General features: G+C 42.9%; 1 protein-coding gene across 6 annotated transcripts; it reads left to right on the forward strand.

The window, feature by feature from the left end:
* Window positions 1–288: 288 nt before the first annotated feature.
* smpd4 (sphingomyelin phosphodiesterase 4) lies at window positions 289–17,622 on the forward strand (the record flags this gene model as incomplete). Of its 6 annotated transcripts, none has more annotated exon segments than XM_034140483.1 (15): window positions 289–425; window positions 839–914; window positions 1,790–1,898; window positions 2,142–2,194; window positions 4,886–5,034; window positions 5,726–5,858; window positions 6,035–6,106; window positions 10,571–10,708; window positions 13,092–13,252; window positions 14,200–14,290; window positions 14,763–14,860; window positions 15,544–15,707; window positions 16,122–16,327; window positions 16,936–17,166; window positions 17,491–17,622. In XM_034140483.1, coding segments are annotated over 15 exon segments (1,950 nt in total), but the record flags the coding sequence as incomplete, so codon positions are not given.
* Between the last annotated feature and the right edge of the window lie 2,843 nt (window positions 17,623–20,465).

The raw sequence follows: 20,465 nt of genomic DNA on the forward strand, positions 1-20,465 counted from the left end.
TACTTTGAGAAACAAGATTATTCATTTTCCCCTTTTAGAAGTGAAGTTATGGTCATTTGTTCTGGAAATGTCATTTTCGAGCCTGAGACCTGAAAAACAGGCTTGGGGCCTAACAGGTTAAAATATCCTGAAAAAGAAATCTTAAACCTGCTCTAAATTCCATAACATGTCACTTCTTAGATGCTTTTACCCAAAGCAACTTACTTACACTCAATACTATGGACAATCCCCAAGTTCATATGTGCGTTCCCAGTTTCTGATGCTTCCTATCTGTGTGTTTCCCCTCAGGAGCTGCATGTGATCTTCCCCTGGCTGGTGGAGACGGTGTTCGGCAGTCTGGACGGGATCCTCGGGGGCTGGAACCTCAGGCTGCTGCAGGCCAGGAGCCACGAGTACAACATCGCTCTGGAGTTCCTCAGCCCCAGGTACCGGAGCCCCCTTCCCTCTCAGATCAGCTGGGGGGGGATGTTGTTCTCTGATGGCTCCCTCAGGAGTGTTGACGTCCTCCTGGATTCATGTTCTTATTATAGACACATGCATTTTCAGGCATCTGGACTACCTCTGTTGTAAATGATTTATCTTTTTAATTTACACACGGCATCTATTGCAGTCTGTCCGTCCTGAGAGAGGGACCCTTATTCATTTCTATTTCATTTACTGTGGGGGTTTCTTTGGAAGTTTTTCCTTGTCCGATGTGAGGGTCAGAGGACAGAGGGGGTCGTATTGATATTCTGTACAAACTGTGAAGTCCACTGAGACAGATATTGGGCTATATAAATAAACATTGATTGATTGATTGAAAGAAGGAATCAAACGCTCTTCTCTTGATCTGTTTCAGTGGGCCCATGATGAAGCTGGTGTACAAACTTCAAGCAGAAGAGTACAAATATGAAATACCCGTCAACTATCTCCCGGTAAGAAGAACTGCATCACCTGCTTCAATTAGTCATACGTTCAACATCCATTGTCTCTCTACACTTTAGTATAGATAGTATTTGTATTTTAATGTTGAACACACTGCTCCTGTAACTAAATAAATTCCCAAATTAGGATTAATAAAGTATCTATCTATCTCTCTATATATATATATATAGATAGATTTGTTTTAATATTTAAAAATGTGTTATAGTTGGAGATGTGTAGCTGTTATATGTTGTTGACTGTATCCACAAAGCTCCACCTAAGACAAGAGAAGATGTGCAATAAACACAGCAGGGTTAAAGCACTTATTGAACGTAGCTTTGAGTAAAAGCAGCAGCTAAATGTAGTGTATAATGTAAAGTAGGGCTGTGCAATTAATCGCAATTACGATTTTGGCCTGCCACAATTACGAAAACAACATAATCGAAAAAAATGATTATTTTGCTTTGCTAGGTTGTGACAGTGCACTGCAACATATTTGATCTAATGTATTTGTATTTATCATATTTACATATGTTTAGTAGCTTGTGGAAGTGCGCTCCAAAATATTTGTTGATCTTGTTTATTGGTATTTATTATTTTGATATTATTTATTTAAATGTAAATATAAATGTATCATTTAATTTATTTTTGTATTGGTTTTTCAGTTGAATTATACGTTCAGGGTAATCAACAGTTAAAAAGATACTGTTCAAATTATTATTTGTATTTAAAAGTTCAATAAATGGATGTTTTCAAAGTCGATGAATAATCGTATTTAATAATCGTGATATCAATTATTGACCAAAATAATCGTGATTATGATTTTTGCCATAATCGCACAGCCCTAATGTAAATAGTGTGTAAATAGTGTTTGTTGTCCTTGTAGGGTCCGGTGAAGGCGTGCATCCAGCAGGGCGTCCTCCCAGAATGCCCTCTGTTCCACAACAAGCTGCAGTTCCCCCTCAGCGGACTCCTCACTCTGAACCTGGCACTCAGTATCCTTCACACTCTTCACAATCTATTGTTTTATCAGACCATTAGATCACAGTGTCACATGACAGAAAAACAGCACATTTTTCAGTTTGACAAGCTTGAATGTAGCTTAAAAACATATCTCATTAACTTGATCAACAAAACATTTGAGCTGTTGTATTTGAAATGTGACGGCTACAAAACATGTCCCGTGTCTTTCTGACAACGTGCACTGACTGAGGATTATTCCTTAACGCTGTTTCCAGATCCATTTGAATTCTTCATGTTTAACTTTGCCTACTGCCTCATCACACCGAAGGTGAGTTTACACATTCCTCTAAGTATAAATGTATTATCGTCGATATCCTCAATGAACAGCGTCTAGAAAATGGTGAGCTTTAGTCGTGCTCGTCCACTAAAGCTTGAGCCAGGTTGTGGGCTATTGAAGACAGAATTATGAGATTAGGAATCCAGTTTATGGCCAGGTATGATCTGATAAAAATATAAGATGTAAGAGAAGGTCAAAAATAGAACTATTATAAAACAAAAATAAGTTATTTAGCATAAAAAAAAAGAATACATTCAAGTTTTTACACCGAATTTAAATTTAAATAGACAAAATAAATTACACATTCTATTTTAAAGTGGAGGGCTGTGCAGATGTTTAACCTGGCAGACTTTTTAATACTTAAAATAAATAAGAAATGGATTGCTGTCAGTGCCTGGCTGTGTTGGGATGAAGCAGGACACATTATTAGCCGCGTTCACACCGGAGTACTTTTCACCGTACTTTTCGCGTTTAGTTCTGTTAGTACCCCTTATGTCGCGTTCACACCAAAAAGAGCACTTAATCCCGGGAACTTTTAACCCCATTTTTAGTGCCTGCTGAGAGATGCTACTTTCCTGGGGGAAAAAAGTGCCCCAGTTCTGATTGGCTGGGCGAATTGCAAACCACGCCCCGTACAACTCTGAAATGTTTTGTAGAGCCGCCATTTTATTATCCTCGCATTAGCATTATTAGCATTAGCATTCGCCCAGCGCACAAACGCAGAGAGACTAACTTATGGCAACACAAAATAAAACATGGGAGCGGTGGAGATGAGGAGGTGTCGGCGTTCTGGCGATTTACTCGGAAGGCTTCAGTAGAAGCTGCTGGGAGTCCCAGCAGCTTCTACTGAAGCCTTCCCCAACTCCGGGGACTTCCGGCCGGGGACTCCGGGTGGCAGTATACGCCGTGAAGTTGTTTGCGGCCTGCCAGTAAAGCCAAAGCAGAAGAAGACGAAGTGACGTCAGCGGCTTCATTTGCGTAATCTTCCCTCAGGGAAAAGTACTCCGGTGTGAACGCGATCTGTACTAAATGCCCTGGGGTCATAAGTGCCGGGGCTCTGAGTGCCGGCACTGAGTGCAGCAAAGTACTTGGTGTGAACGCGGCTATTGGTTGCAGTCGAATAGTCCAAAATTCCGCTCCTATCGTCTTCTCCTATCCACTGTTCCTTGACCTCTGGGTGAAACGTCAAGGGGTTATAATAAATACAAATGTATAAACTTGTTAGGCCACCATTCAAACATCTTTTAAAAGTTGAACAAACCCCACACAGCTCAGTAAAGACTGTGAAATGTTGACTTTATTTGATCATTTCAGTAAAAACTAACGTTCATATTTCTCTTTTTGATTATAATACTGATGAACGTTCAAAACAAAGCACTTTGGCAACTTACCACATACGTTTTAAAATGCTTAATAAGCACCGTAACTTTCATGATATCATTTCTCGTTCATAATCGGTTGTTTTCGTGAACGGCCGACTGTTGTGTGACGGCAAATGCTGCGGCCGCAAGGCATTGTGGGGCAGCATTTTCTCCTCTCCTTTCGGTTAGGGAGGTCCAGTGGTTCCTAAGCTAAAGGAGGTTATAAAGGAAGTTTGAAACCTCCTTTCCTTTCATCTAGAGCAGGGATGGGCAAATGCCCTCAGATTAATTTATAAACAACGTAATTAATACTTGTAGTACTGATACCGTCCACTAGACTCGAGTCTTAGTTACGTTGCGAGCTGCGTACATGATTTTGTTCGGCAGCCAAATACCGCAAAATGATCTGTGACGCGTTTGTGTGTATTGTGTTTGTTTCCCGGGGCAACACTCACAAGAAGCACCGGCTGTTGTTATGCCTGCTGTGACGTTAAGTTACCGCTTGTAATTATGTCTACAAGCTTCAAAGTTGTATTTATCATCTGAATTTGGCGAAACAAGTTTAATATTCTAAAAACCAAGACTTTGTTTATTTGAAATCAGATGAAAACAAACTGTCACGGACCCTGCCGTCTTATCTATGATTACTATACGCCTTTACTTCATAATGTCAGCGGGAGGGAGGGGGAGCGGCGCTGAGGAACAGCAGAGAGTTGACAGGTGTCTGTGTGACACTCCCCTTGTTGTGCGTCAGCAGAGGCTACAAGTGTCTTAGGTTCAAGTTAGACGACTAATGTCTGGGGTTAGTGTTCATGACTTCATGTTTATGTCATCTTAATGGTTCATCTTGATGAACACACATTTTCCGTGCTTTCCAATAGTTTAAAATAGTTGTATTCCACTGTTAAATAACCTGTTCAATACAAACATGCCACTTGTAAACATTAAATAACATTTCTGTGAAGTGATATTTGTTTAGTGAGCTCATTAGAGGATGTTCCCTGAAAGATTGTAAAATGTCAATGAAGATGTCAGACTTAGTATATTTGTTAATAATTACATACAATACATGGAATTTGTGTGTGTGTGTGTGTGTGTTCCAAGTGAATCTGCGGCCCCCTGGTGGCCAGTACATAAATGATGTGGCCCCCACCACCATCCAAGTTGCCCATCCCTGATCTAGAGAATTCAAACGGCTCTTATCATGGCTGCCACTGAGGGACTTCCGGGTCATTTCACTCCGTTAGGAACCTTAAGTGACAATTTGACCGCAACCATTGTTCCTCACAGCTGAACTGATCAGCTCTCTCCCTGTCTGCAGCCCCCCCCTCAGCAGCAGGGCAGCTCCACTGACAGCGCCTACTTTGTGCTGGTGGACATGTACCTGAAGTACTTCCTGCCCAGTGAAGGCAGCGTCCCCCCCTCGCCTTTCTCCGACTCCAGAGGCTCCGTCACTGCTCCCTCACCCAGGTACTCACTTTAGAGAGATACAGGAATATCTGTGGGGTGTGGACGCATATTGATGACCATAAAATACACAAAAAAATAACCTTTGTGATGAAAGGGAACATCTAGTTCAGGGGTGTCCAATCCTTTTTCATCGAGGGCTACATACAGAAAAATATACAAAGGGCTACTCACTAGAGATACCTTGCCTCATATGCTAAGTTATAAGTTAGCAAAATCAATCAAATGTAGGTAAATTAAGCTTGATACTTGAAAATGCTGCGAGAAAAACATTCACTGCTCTCCTTAGGGTTTCATTTATTTAGTTTGCAGCTCATTCCTTAAAACAGAAGCTTCAGATTGATTATAAAAAGATTTGTTGTGCAAATAAGTGCTTTTTATCTGAACTAAGATTAGTTTGAAAATCTTTCCAACTTTAATTGATTTAATTAATTTGAAAAGTGGGCACACATGAATACTGTGATATATATTTGTACATATTTAATTAGTACAATATATGACAAGCACAGGTTTAATTTGTGGGCCGTATTCCATTATACCATATGAATTAGCTGAGGGCGGTTTCAAAATGGCCGTAGTTTGGACCCCCCTGATGTGTAGTTAGTCCTAATGACTAAAGTGGGATGAGTAAAGTATCTCCCTGTCTGTTTCATAGGTGTTTTATAATTCCTCCTCCTCCCCCTTTACTCCTCAGATCTACGAGCGTGTCCTTCTCTGGGTACGGCGTGCACAGCCCCAGCCTCCTGAAGCATCACATCTTCCAGCAGCCGTCAGTGAACGCTGACCCGGCAGCGCAGGAGATCTGGAGGTCAGAGACTCTGCTGCAGGTAAACACAATCACTCTGGGGCTAGTCCTGTGGACCAGTGGTTCTCAGACCATTTTTTTTTGTTGATAAATGCCGCGCACGCAGTAGCCGTTTGACTGGAAATGCCAGAGACCATTAACGGTTTTGAAAACTTCTGTCATGTGTGTGTGTGTGTGTGTGTGTGTGTGTGTTCTCAGATGTTCGTGGAGGTGTGGCTCCATCACTATTCGTTAGAGATGTATCAGAAGCTGCAGTCTCCTCAGGTAAAGGTAAGAGAAATAACCCCCCCCTCCTCTCACCTGAAGCACGGCTGGCTGTTGACTGGCTACACACACACACACACACACACAGCAGGTGTCCGTCAGTAGAAGCATATGTAAAATGTTTTTCTTTAAAAGCCTTTAAGCTTATGATTATCTGCCTTTAGCATCTTGGCCTGTGTTCCCTGTAGAAGTGCTTTTGCCTCCTTCACGTCCTCTGCATGCCGGCACGTCACTAAGTGTGTGTGTGTGTGTGTTCTGTGTGTGCAGCACCATCATAAAGCCACAGCAAGATGAAGGTTACGAACACTGAGTCTGACATGTTTAAAAACGGATGTCTGGTGAAAATATCTCCCTTAAAACCCAATTGAAAGTGTATTAAATTAGTCGGAATAGATGGCAGCTAAAGGTCATGAGGTAATTCTTGTTTGAAGAGTTACGGCGTAGCGTAGGCTTTCTTAATATTATTATTATTTATTTTTAAAGCCTATAGAGTGGTGCAGTGACGAGTCCTAAAACCAGGAAGTGAGTCAGCATTTCACCACTTCCTGTTCCCTGGTCTCAGAGCCAATGGGATCTCTCCATAGGATTTGGGAAAATATCTGGAAATAAGGTCTGTGGTTGAGACACATTGAAGACACAGATCACGTTTTGTTCTAGGACATTAAATCCATCAGCAGTGACCCCACTGGTGATTTCTGAAGAGTTGACGTGTCTGAAAAACGATGGTTGTTACCAAGTGGCTGAAAAGGACTACAGAAGTCGTGGAGGACGTTGTACGTCATTACGCCGAACACGTAAACACTCCTCTAAGTTAGTTAGCCCTGTTCTGCTTTAAAGCAAGTCCCTGCCTCCTGCAGACTGTTCAAACAAACGCTTCAACTTGTACCATTTATAATCTGTGTGTTTGAATATGGATCTTAAAGGGGACCTATCATGCAAAATGCACTTTTGTACGTCTTTTCTACATGAATATGTGTCCCCGGTGTTCCAGGGAACTCACCAAGTGTCAGAAAACACAACCCTCTCTATTTTCCTCCATACCCAAATCTCTAAAAAAGGGGCTGCAACGGATCTGATAAAAACTGATCCAGATTTGAACACTGTCCTGACGTCAGGACGGTGGCGCTACGGCTATTGGGCCAACTCCACCAATCAGGAGGAGACAGCCACGGCCATTGCCGTTCGAAAGCCCTGGAGACGATGTAGTACATATGCCAGGCCTGTAGATGGTGCTGTTCTCACTGAATCTGCCCTTGCTAAAACAGAGCTATAAAAGTGCAAATTGAGCAAAATGAGGCATGGCTAAAATGCATGATCTGTTTGGTATTTTGAAAAAAAAAAAGTATAAATATGCCTTATATAGGTATGGTCCTACACTATATTATTATAATATAGCATGATAGGTCCACTTTAAGTTGGCGTGACGTTGAAGTCGTGCTGCTGTACTCGGCTGTAGTTCCTTTATAGCATCACGTTAGCATTTTGCTTCTGGCCATTAGATTTATGATTAGAACATTATAAAAGTAGGGTAGACATGTGGAGATTATCCGGCTGAACAAAACGTGCATTTATCAAACAGGTTCGTTTTCCACAGACATTATTTTCCAGCTATTTTCCTAAATCCTCTGGAGAAATCCCGTTGCTTTTTGTAGAGGGAACCAGCAGCTTCCTTCAGGCTCTATTGACGGGACGGCAGTGAGGCTTTATGCTGGTGTTGCTTGTTTACCTGCTTGATGCGTACAATATTCATAACGAGACATTATAGTAATGTACAATTGATAGAGATGTGGACGCTGCTCACTTCACCCGGTGTCTCTGTTTCCTCTGGTTTTATGCAGCAGTATTATTTCCTGCAGTTACTTCCAACTGTGTCTGAAACAATGGAGGAGTTGTTGTTCAATTGAAGGCGTCATTGATTGTTTATTAGTGAGGTTAACAGCTGCATCGCTTCATCAGAAAACATAATAAAATTGGCCTCTCAAATCTGGAGATATCTTGTTTTTCAATATGAAATCATTGCAGGTGATATTTTGGCTGCTAATATGACATCTAGAAAGCCCATCTTTAAGATACCAGGGATGGAGCTTGTTTCTTTTTTACAGATTTCTCACAGAAACCAAATGTTTATTCCAGAAATGTGCAGATTTGTCGTCGTTTTTTTGCCACATCCATAAGATATTCAGTGTATTATAGGAAGAAAAAGTTACAAATCCTCAATTTAAAAAGCTGTAAATGTCAAATTAGGCATTTAAAGGCAAGTAAAACATGTATTACTGCTTCATAAGACTGCGTAGGAAACAGTTCCTTTAACTCCTCCTGTAGCATGCTGACCGATCTCCTGCATTATAACATTGTAAACCTGTCATGTACTAAATGCTAATTACCCTAACATATATATTATTAACTGTGTTCTGTGTTTGTGAAGAGTAAACTCAAACTGCAAGATTTTGGCCAAGTTGATTTTACTTTGGACTATACCCAAACTTCTTAATATATATAATCAGATTTGCAGATAATATTTAACACACTTTTCTCTGTTTACATATTATATATCAGGGTTTTGTCTGCACCCGTAAAATGTTAAAGTGATGCCAGAAAACAACATTTCTGTTCCTCAAAAACGGTATAATGACTCCAGAAATATGATTATCAAACAGAGCGTCAGATTGAACAACATCCACAGTGTCACTATCACCTTATACATGAGAGTAACACATGCGTCACTTCTGGGCAGAAATGACGGCTCCGCCCACTTTTGGGGGAAAACAACGCTGTCATTTGATTGGCGGTCAATTCAAATTCTGAAGTTTTTGCCAATCCAATCAGAAATGTAAGAAACCGTGGATTTGTGGATCTTCAAAGAGCCCGATTACGATGGCCAGACAGGCGAACAATTACATTAAATCATTTGAAATCGACGATCGGGCTCGATATATGGTTACATATAGCAGTAGGCCATCGATGTCCATACATGAGAGTAACATCTACGTCACTTTACGGTAGGGCTGCTCAATTAATCGTATTTTAATCGCAATTACGATTATGGCTTGCAACGATTACGAAATAAAACGATTATTTTTTTTTAATTAGTTTTTCAGTTGAATTATACTTAAAGTTCAGGGTAATCAACTGTTAAAAACATACTGTTCAAAATGTTTTTCTCCAATAAATTGATGTTTTCAAAGTAAATGGATAATCGTTTTTAATAATCGTGATATCAATTATTGACCCAAATAATCGAGATTATGATTTTTGCCATAATCGAGCAGCCCTACTTTACGGCCCCGCCCACTTTTGGGGGAAAACAACGCTGTCATTTGAATGGCGATCAAGCCTGAAGTCCTTTTTTCTTAGAGGCAGTACAGAACAACGTAATTCTGGATTTGTTTTAATGTTTGAGGTGCAATAAACGACACAGCAGCTTGTTGGCGTGATACAACAATTATTTTCCGCCTCGCTCATGAGAGAAACAGCTGGCGAAATGACGGCCTCGCCTACTGATTTTTAATGTAACCGTATATCGAGCCCGATCGTCGATTTCCAATGACTTAATGTAATTGTTTGCCTGTCTGGCCATCGTAATCGGGCTCTTTGAAGATCCACAAATCCACGGTTTTCAAACATTTCTGATCGTTTTGGCAAAAACTTCAGAATTTGTATCGACCGCCGTTCAAATGACTGCGTTGTTTTCCGCCAAAAGTGGGCGGAGCCGTAATTTTCGCCCGGAAGTGACGTAGGTGTTACTCTCATCTATACTATATATTTCTAGAAAAACCCCTGCTGTAGTATTACATGTAATTAGTTTAATATGCATGAAGTTATATGATCGATTGATTGATTGGTCATTGCTGTTTATTTCTGACAAAGTCTTACAGTTTTGAGTTTACTGTTTTTGATGTTAAACAACAGGAATGGGAATTACTTTTAGATAATACATATGAGTATTTTTTCAATTATTTGTATTTCATTTACTTATTGAAATGCACAAACACAGCCACACACTTCCTGTTGCTTCACCTGGAACCATGTTTACATCACAACTCAAATAATTCTTAGCATTTGTTGACAAACACACCAGTTGTTTACGGAGTGAAAAGATTCCCCTCCCTGTGAAAGTGTTTGTTCCCTCAGTCATCATGTGATCGGTTTGTCTGTTTGTCTCCCTCCTGCTTCCTCTCGCACAATGTGTCCTTCTCTGTTCTCACTGTTCCTTTTTCTCTGTTCTCATGTTTACCTTCCTCCATCTTGTCTGTTCTCTTCCTCCTCTTCCTCCTCTTCATCCTCTTCCTGTTTGTTTCCTCTCGGCCAATATTTTTGTCCCGCTGCTCTCTCTGTTTTCGCTGTTTCTTTTTTCCTCTGTTCTCATGTGTACCTTCCTCCCGCCATCTTGTCTGTTCCTTCTTCCTCCTCCTCCTCTTCCTCCTCCTCCTTCTCCTCTTCCTCTCCCCCCTGGTGGTAACGGGGGAGAAGTTGGCGTTGCTTCAGTACCGCCTCAGTATGTCCAGCATGCCGAGCCAACCCTTCACCCCACCAGGCTCTGGGACCCTCAACACCTACCAAGTACTATTACCTTTTCATTCACCCCTGTCCCTCTGGGGTCTCCTGGAGGTAAAGCTCCGTCAGGGTCAACGTCAAGGATACTTCTCTCATAAAGAGGGGTGCAGGAATGATTCCTAAAACCTGGAAAATAGCAGGTTAGCATTCGTGGTTAGCTCTTCTGGAAGTCAATGTTTTTTGGTTAAGTCTGTGGTTATAAGATGCTAAAGAGATTTTTATTCTACGACATAAAATACGTCGGTAAATCCCCCACTGGTGGATTTAAAAAAAAAAGGTTGCTAGCAAGTGTCTAAATGAGACAACTAAACGTCATCACGCCCAACATTAGCCTCCTTTAGCTTAGCGGTGGAGACGTGAAGTCATGTGACCGTGCTGTAGTTCCTTTATAGCCCAACATTAGCCTCCTTTAGCTTAGCGGTGGTGACGTGAAGTCATGTGACCGTGCTGTAGTTTCTTTATAGCCCAACATTAGCCTCCTTTAGCTTAGCGGTGGTGACGTGAAGTCATGTGACCGTGCTGTAGTTTCTTTATAGCCCAACATTAGCCTCCTTTAGCTTAGCGGTGGTGACGTGAAGTCATGTGACCGTGCTGTAGTTTCTTTATAGCCCAACATTAGCCTCCTTTAGCTTAGCGGTGGTGACGTGAAGTCATGTGACCGTGCTGTAGTTCCTTTATAGCCCAACATTAGCCACCTTTAGCTTAGCGGTGGTGACGTGAAGTCATGTGACCGTGCTGTAGTTCCTTTATAGCCCAACATTAGCCGCCTTTAGCTTAGCGGTGGTGACGTGAAGTCATGTGACCGTGCTGTAGTTCCTTTATAGCCCAACATTAGCCACCTTTAGCTTAGCGGTGGTGACGTGAAGTCATGTGACCGTGCTGTAGTTCCTTTATAGCCCAACATTAGCCACCTTTAGCTTAGCGGTGGTGACGTGAAGTCATGTGACCGTGCTGTAGTTCCTTTATAGCCCAACATTAGCCGCCTTTAGCTTAGCGGTGGTGACGTGAAGTCATGTGACCGTGCTGTAGTTCCTTTATAGCCCAACATTAGCCACCTTTAGCTTAGAGGTGGTGACGTGAAGTCATGTGACCTTGCTGTAGTTCCTTTATAGCCTATAAGGATCCCATGAAGAAAACCCATTAGCTTTTTGTGGAGGGAACCAGGGAGATGCTAATGTCTGATGCATTAAATATTTTCAAAAACAAACCCAATTGATAAAGACAACCACCTTTTATTAAAGGTGGGGTAGGTAAGTTTGAGAAACCGGCTCGAGATACACTTGTTGTTATATTCCATGGAATGCTCTTAACATCCTGATAGCAATGAATATCTGAAGTGCTTTGACAAAAAATCCATAAATAAATATCATCTGAGGAAGCTGTAGTACTGTAAAAAGCACGACCAATCATCTGAGCCGGCCCGGCTAAAATAACTAGATGGCCTACCTGCCTGTCAGCCTTCCATCTGTGCACAAACTTATCTCGTGCCCTCATTGGTCATGTGCGCGTTCGTGTGTGTTGGAGGAGGGGCTCTGGAAGGAAGTGGCAGATTTTTTCCAGCTGTGTATTTTCAAATTCTAGCGCACTCGAGCTGGTTTCTCCAAAATGACATACCCCACCTTTAAATGGCATTAGTTCCCTATTCATTACAGGCTCTTTTGACGATGACTCTCTGCAGAGAAGTATCCTTGACGGGGAAAAGTAATCCTGTAATGCAGCTTTGTAATCTGAGTATTTGAGCTTTTTTTTTTTTTACTGGTTTGTATGTGGGTCTGTTTTTTTAAAGGCATGCTTTTTACACTGGTGTGCTTCGTTGCTTCGTTGCTTCGTGCATGTTGAAGTGGTTTGATGATGTTATCTGTATAATTATCTTAGAAGAGCAAAGACACTACTACACTCTGAACAATCATTAATTTAACATGCCAGTCATTAAATCATTTAATTATCGGCTGTACATTCCTTTAAATATTTGTATTGAACGTCCTTCAGGTAGGGTTTGTGTTTCGTTGCATTATATGACATTTTGCATCATTTAGCTTTGTTTTAGCAGCTAATGGAGCACGGAGGTCCCACCTTTCATTCTGTCATTTAATATAATATAATACTGTGTCTCCACATCTAGTATCAAAGGAGTAAATTGTATACTGGATTTACTTTTATTTTTGTAGAGCATTGACAAAACCTGAAACTGTTTTAATACCTCAACTTGGTAAAGTAATGAATGATAATCATAATAATTTGTTATTGTAACTACCTATGATCTGTGAGACCTCTGTACTCTAAATAGAACAATTAAACCACGCTTTGGTTGATAGTTTGCCTGCTTTGGGACTGGGCTGCGTTCTGATTGGCTGCTTGTGTACCTGAGAGCTGATTGGCTGCACTGTGTGTGTGTGTGTGTTTATGAAGCTCTTAGTGACTGTTTGTCTCTCTCCAGGAGCCGTTCAGCCCCACGGAGGAACACGTGTTGGTGGTTCGTCTCCTGGTGAAAAACCTCCACGCCTTCTCAAACAGCCTGAAGCCGGATCAGCTGACCTCTTCCCCCCCGACACACTCACACACACACACTCACACCAGCCCCCTGGAGGAGTTCAAGAGGTACTCATATCTGTCAGAAATACTGATATCTGCAGGGTCCCCGCGGATCCTTAAAAAGTCTTAAAAGTCTTACATTTATTTTTTGATATTCAAGGTCTAAAAAGATCTAAAAAGGTCTGGAATTTTTGGACTCGAGGTATTACATTTTATTTGGGGCAGAATGAATGAGTGTGTCTACTTTTGGTTAAATATGTATGTTTTATTTTACTGGTAACATTATTTGATATCCTGCAACTTCCAATACCTATTTGTTTTGTACGTGAAATAGGTAGGCTAGCTAGCGCACCCTCCGCTTAGTAAGTGGCGGTAGAACGGCTCGCGTGGCTGTGATCCGCATTTTAAGGTAGAAGAAGAAGAAGAACGTGTTTATCTAGCTTCAGGCTGCCGCGGACAAAAAAGGAACACGAAGCTGAGAACAGGTTAAAACAATGGGTAAATGCAAATGTAATGACAAGTGGTTGGGGGACGACAAGTATCGTGGCTGAAACCGTCCAGTTGCTCCTATAAGGCGCGATTCAAACTTGGCACAATGGGGTGCAAAGCATTAGATTCGCACATGAGATCGGAAAAACACAAGCGCTATGCTGGTACTCAAAGGAGTGCAATGCCCATAGAGTTGTCCGTTAGTGCTACTTCTAGTTTGGCTGTTACAACAACTAATATATCTGCTCTGGCAAAGTCTTCAGGGCCCACTTCACTTCCACTGTTCATCGATATTTTTGTATTGGTATTATTTTTTCTTTTTAGAGGTCTTAAAAAGGTCTTAAAAGTCATTAAATGTGTACTTAAAAAATGTGCAGATACCCTGTACCTGATATCTGTCAGACTGCAAAACTGTATTTCTGCATAGGCGTCATTCATACTGGGGACTCTGGGAGCAGAGCTGTAATACTTGAATTGATTCCAACCTTTCTGGATTATGAACGAGCCCTAAATGTCCTCCTCAGAGTGGTGGTGCAGCGCTTCGTGCAGCAGAAGCTCTACCTGTTCCTGCAGCACTGCTTCGGCCACTGGCCTCTGGACGCCTCCTTCAGAGCGGTACGTCTCACACAGAACACTTTCATACTCAGATCTACTATATTTAACTTCTGTTAGGAAAATATCACTCGACACCGGGTTGAGAATCAATAGTCAGGTACTAATTTATTCTTGCAAGAAGGAGCAGAGTTAAGTCACATACAAAGGATATGGTTCAACTCACACACATGAGGGATGCTGCTCAACGGAGAGGGGATAACATCAAGCTTATATAGTCCAGAGTTAGGAGATAGCAACAAAGTCGTACATCGAGTTGGCGCCAGCATCGTCAGCAGGTGTCGGGAACATCTCTGAAAAGTCACGTACTTCCTCCGCACAGTTGTTGCTCTTTGCCCCTCGAAGGATAGAGGAGACAACACATGTGTGTCCTCTTGTCTGTACCAACAACATACATGATGCCCTGCCCTCTCCTATCTCAGAAGAGGCAACAACTTCCATCTGACTTTTAAGAATGATTTATTTGTGTGTTCAGGTGTTGGAGACGTGGCTCAGCTACATCCAGCCGTGGAGATACACCGGAGAGAAGATCAACCCTCAGGCCGACCAGAACAGAACGGTGCCAGAGAAATGGTGAGTCGGAGGGGATTTAAAATACATTTATTTTAGAATAATAATAATAAAAAAAAGAATAATCCATGAAGTGGTCTTTATTTTCCCTACAGACATGAATAAGACAAATGAAATTACAGTATGTAATTATTTGTAGTGCAATAAACATGTTTAAAGGTCCCCTATTATACTGTTTTTAATCAATATATCACAGGTCTCAGATATATACAGAGCCTGTCTCTGATTGGCTGAAACACCAAACAGATCATTGCAGCATTACCCATAATCCCCTCTGTTTCAGCCCTGTTTCCAAAGTGCTGATTCTCTGTCTGTTACTTTAGATGAAAATAAGGAGCCCCTCCCCACGCCCCTCTGAGAGACATTTGGTTACAAAGAACACAATGGTGCTCTAGGAGGAGATGCAGGTGATAAGGGGGGGGGGGTTACCTTGGTTGCTGATTGGCTAATGGTTACACAAGCCAAAACATCGTTATGACATCATCAAGTGGCCAAAATCTGATCAGCTCATTTTCAGACAGGTTTTTATATAAATGGATCAAAAAGAGAGAGAATCTTTGTGTTCCGGACCCTTTACAGAGGGGACACGTGTATGTATAAGAGACATGAAGAAGTGGATTTTGCCTAACAGTGTGCTGCAGGATATTTGTCGTGTTGTATTGACGGTGCTGATGTTCTCGTTGAAGGGAGTCCTTTGTGCAGGAGAACCTCCTCATGTACACCAAGCTCTTCCAGGTTCTGCTGAACCGAGCCGTCAGGACCGATCTGGTCAACGCCAAAAACGCTCTGATGGTTTTCAGAGTCTCCAAAGTGTTCGCTCAGCCAAACCTCGCCGACATGATCCAGAAAGGTGAGCGCAGAAACTCAAACGGGAGATACGATTCAAGGCTTTTATTGTCATTCGTACATAGCTACGGTGAAGATCTGTTGATGAAAATCTGAGGTCACAGGCTCCTCCAACAGAGCAACACAATAAGACAGATAAAATAGTGCAAGTAAATACAAATAAATACAAATAAAACAGAATAGAAAGAGTGCAATCAGAGTCTATATACAAGTAATTGGAATATGATATATTAGATAAATAATTTGTAAGTTGCAAACAGATGAATGTTATGGATGTTCTAGTTCAGGTGTTTAACAGCTAATAAAGACGTGATGTCACCGATAGCAGTTTATACGTCTAAAAGAGTTTATTTGTGTTTAGTTTGGGTGTTATATTTGTTTAATAAATGCTCTAAACAACCCCATCGTGTGTCCCCAGGAGAGCAGCTGTTTCTGGAGCCGGAGCACGTCCTTCATCACCGGCAGCCGAGAGGATACCTGACGCCGAATCAGGGAGGCAGCTTCCTGTCGTCACGGCAACGCGTGGTGACAGACATGGTGTTCAGGGTGAAGAGTCACGTCTACGCTCTGGAGGGACAAGACTGCCAGTACAAGCAGATGTTCGGAAACGAGCTCAGAGGAGCGGTACGTTCAGTTCAGTTCCTTTATAGCCCAACATTAGCCTCCTTTAGCTTAGCGGTGGTGGCGTGAAGTCATGTGACTGTGCTGTAGTTCCATTATAGCCCAACATTAGCCTCCTTTAGCTTAGCGGTGGTGACGTGAAGTCATGTGACCGTGCTGTAGTTCCTTTATAGCCCAACATTAGCCTCCTTTAGCTTAGCGGTGGTGGTGTGAAGTCATGTGACCGTGCTGTAGTTCCATTATAGCCCAACGTTAGCCTCCTTTAGCTTAGCGGTGGTGACGTGAAGTCATGTGACCATGCTGTAGTTCCATTATAGCCCAACGTTAGCCTCCTTTAGCTTAGCGGTGGTGGCGTGAAGTCATGTGACCGTGCTGTAGTTCCTTTATAGCCCAACATTAGCTTTTTACTTCACAAATCATGAACTGGTGTTAATATGTGGAGATTATCCTGCTGAACTAAACATGTAAACATAAACGTTTGTTCGACAATAATCCAAAATCACATGGAGAAATCCCATTGGACCAGGGAGATGCTGCCTTCAGGGTCCAACAAAGAAATATGACTGTTTAGCCCTACTTGAGCGTCTAAATCCTTTTCGTCCATCTTGCAGGTCATGAAGTTGATCCAAATCATCGCCCAGGCCCGACAGACGGCCAAGAGGATTTCTGATCACTCCAACGAGGTGGCGGCCAGCAACTCGTTCCTCTCGTGGTTCGGGGTGGGATCCTCGGACCTGAACAACACGTTCTCCGGCGCCGAGCCCGAGGAGAGCGGCGAGTGTTTGAAGAAAACCCACGAGTTCCTGGACCGAGCGCTGGAGCACCTGTGTCAAATCTTCAAGGTCAGACATTGATCAGTGGAGTTATATTTTGAAGTAGACCAGTGTTTCTCAAACCTTTTCATACCCAGGACCACTTAACCAATACAAAGACTCCTCAACTCCCCAAATATCAAAAAACAAAAGGCCTGCTCACCACTCCAACAGTTTATAACAAATGACAGACTAATAATGACACACTTTGAGAACCACTGTAGTAGATAATCGACTGGTAAAGATGATCCCAGATCTAGTTTATGACATTACTTGATGACGTGGATTCATGGTGTTGTTGTTGTTGTTGCCGTTGACTGCTGGTTAATTGTTTGTTTTGTTCTTCTCTTGTAGCTGAACCAGGGTCAGCTGACTCAGCTCATCTCCACTCTGGGCTCCTGTCAGGACGAAGGGAACTGCAAACAGCTGCCGGACTGCATCCAGGGAGAGAACGGACTCATGCTCACCGACCTGGGCCGCAAACAGGTATTCATAATAATACATTTTATTTATAAAGGCACCTTTCAAAGCTCGCCATACAAGGTACACAAAACACAAAACAAAAGTCGAAAAACCCGACATCATAATCAATCAATAGAAACCGAAAAGCAGAGGACGTGTGATGTGATCAGGGTGGATACGCCAGTTTGAAGAGACGTGATTTGAGACGTGATTTGAAGATGGTGTGTTTTTAGGTGATCGTGTATAAAAACCATCAGAATCAGAAATCCTTTATTAGTCCTGCAGCGGGACGTTAACCGTGTTACAGCCATAAAGTGGCATAGGTGAAAGGTGAGAGACGGACAGGTGAGAGATGGACAGGTAGAGACAGGTGAGAGACAGACAGGTGAGACAGACAGGTAGAGAGACAGACAGGTGAGAGACTGATAGGTGAGAGAGACAGGTGAGAGACTGATAGGTGTGAGAGACAGGTGAGACAGACGGGTAGGGACAGACAGGTGAGAGACAGGTGAGAGACTGATAGGTGAGAGAGACAGGTGAGAGACAGGTAGAGACAGGTGAGAGACTGATAGGTGAGAGAGACAGGTGAGAGACAGGTAGAGACAGGTAGAGACAGGTGAGAGACTGATAGGTGAGAGAGACAGGTGAGAGACTGATAGGTGAGAGAGACAGGTGAGAGACACAGGTGAGAGACACAGGTGAGAGAGACAGGTGAGAGAGACAGGTGAGAGACTGATAGGTGAGAGAGACAGGTGAGAGACAGGTGAGAGACTGATAGGTGAGAGAGACAGGTGAGAGAGACAGGTAGAGACAGGTAGAGACAGGTAGAGACAGGAAGAGACAGGTGAGAGACTGATAGGTGAGAGAGACAGGTGAGAGACAGGTGAGAGACTGATAGGTGAGAGAGACAGGTGAGAGACAGGTGAGAGACAGGTGAGAGACTGATAGGTGAGAGAGACAGGTGAGAGACAGGTGAGAGACTGATAGGTGAGAGAGACAGGTGAGAGACAGGTGAGAGACAGGTGAGAGACTGATAGGTGAGAGAGACAGGTGAGAGACAGGTGAGAGACTGATAGGTGAGAGAGACAGGTGAGAGACAGGTGAGACAGACAGGTAGGGGCACACAGGTAGAGAGACAGACAGGTGAGAGACACCTAGAGACGGTAGTGTGTATTCGTCATTCAAAAGAGGCAACAACTGGAAGACAGACTGCGTGACACACCGAGAGAAGAAGAACAGACTGCGTGATATAAACAAACAACAAATAGTGTGCGTTCCATGTTCACTCTACAGCCAGAAGCTCACGGGGCTTTCCCCAACCTGAGTCGAGAGCTGGAGGTAAATGACATCTCAGATTTGCCTTCTTAATAGTTTGTTAGGGTCCCTCACTTCCGTTTCGCTTCTCATGCACTGATTCGCTAGCTGAACAGCCAATCAGAGGGATTTATTTGGCCGACGGCCTCCCGATTCAACATGTTGAATCGGGAGGCGGAAGGTGTCGGCACGGCCGAAAAGACACGACGGTGCGGTACACACCAATCTGAGTAGGGCGACAGGACGCTCATCGACGGCCTGACATCCATCGACGGCGAAAATCGGCTTGGTGTGTAAGGAGCTTTAGGCGCCGTTTACACGAGGAGAAAACTGCTTGTATCTGCATAGTTTCGCGTGCGTATAGCCCTATTATTTACACGAGGCCGATAGAAACTGACCCCACAAACAATAACGGGTCCCAAGGTGGATAGATTTGCAAACGAAACGCTCTGGGGGGTCAACCGAGTCCGTGTAATCACCTCGATACGAATATTTCCTGAAAAAATAACGATAGCCCCGCCTCTCCCCACCTCTCCTGCTCACTGCTGTAGCAACTATCAAAAATAGCTGTGTTAATTAAACGCACAAGGGGTTCTTGAATGAAATAATATTATAAAAGACAAACCAGAATTGTTAACGCCCAATATACTCCTTAAACAAAATAAACAGAGTCAGATTTCATGCATTGATCCATTATATTGACAAAGGAGGATCTCACCCGGTGTTTGTAGAGAATATCTCTCTTTCTGAGCCGTCCTCTCGATGCAATATCCACAGATTCGGTTTCTTTCAGTTAACTTCCCCGTTGCATTTATCCATATGCTGAGGAAATGACTATATCCCGCTGAATACCAGCAATCACCACACACACTTCCTCCTGTCAGTAGCTACTGCTAGTGCTACTGCTACTGACCATGCTACAGATATTAGTGCAACATCTACAGCTCCTCTACCACAACCATCAGCAACAAGTGGACATGGAGAATTACATGAACTACATGTTGCTAAATACACCGCGGGGCATGAACAGAAGGGTAGCCATGGCAACATTGCGGCGGGGGCTGCTGGGGCTGCTCTTCTTCGCGGCTTTTGGTGTATTTTGGCGGAAGTTACAGCGCCACTTACAGTCCCGGCATATGTACTACAGCGTTTCCAGCGGCCTCGTTTGAACAGACACGTTAAATGAAACAAATGCATGTGAACGGAAGACTTTTTTAAATACGCATACTGTGCATAAACGCAAACGGTCCCGTGTGAGCGGGGCATTAGGTGTCTAGTGGCTTGATAAAAACAAAGGAAGGAAGCGTGACATTTAAAATGAAGACAATAAAACAACCATGGCTTAAAATGAGTAGCAGCAATAAAGACAAACAAACAAGTTGTGTGTGTGTGTGTGTGTGTGTGTGTGTGTGTGTGTGTGTGTGTGTGTGTGTGTGTGTGTGTGTGGTTGTGATGTGTGTGTGTGTGTGGTGTGTGTGTGTGTGTGTGTGTGTGTGTGGTGTGTGTGTGTGTGTGTGTGTGTGTGTGTTGGTGTGTGTGTGTGTGGTGTGTGT

Source organism: Trematomus bernacchii, unplaced genomic scaffold (assembly GCF_902827165.1).
Source record: "Trematomus bernacchii unplaced genomic scaffold, fTreBer1.1, whole genome shotgun sequence".
NCBI classification, from domain to species: Eukaryota; Metazoa; Chordata; class Actinopteri; order Perciformes; family Nototheniidae; genus Trematomus; species Trematomus bernacchii.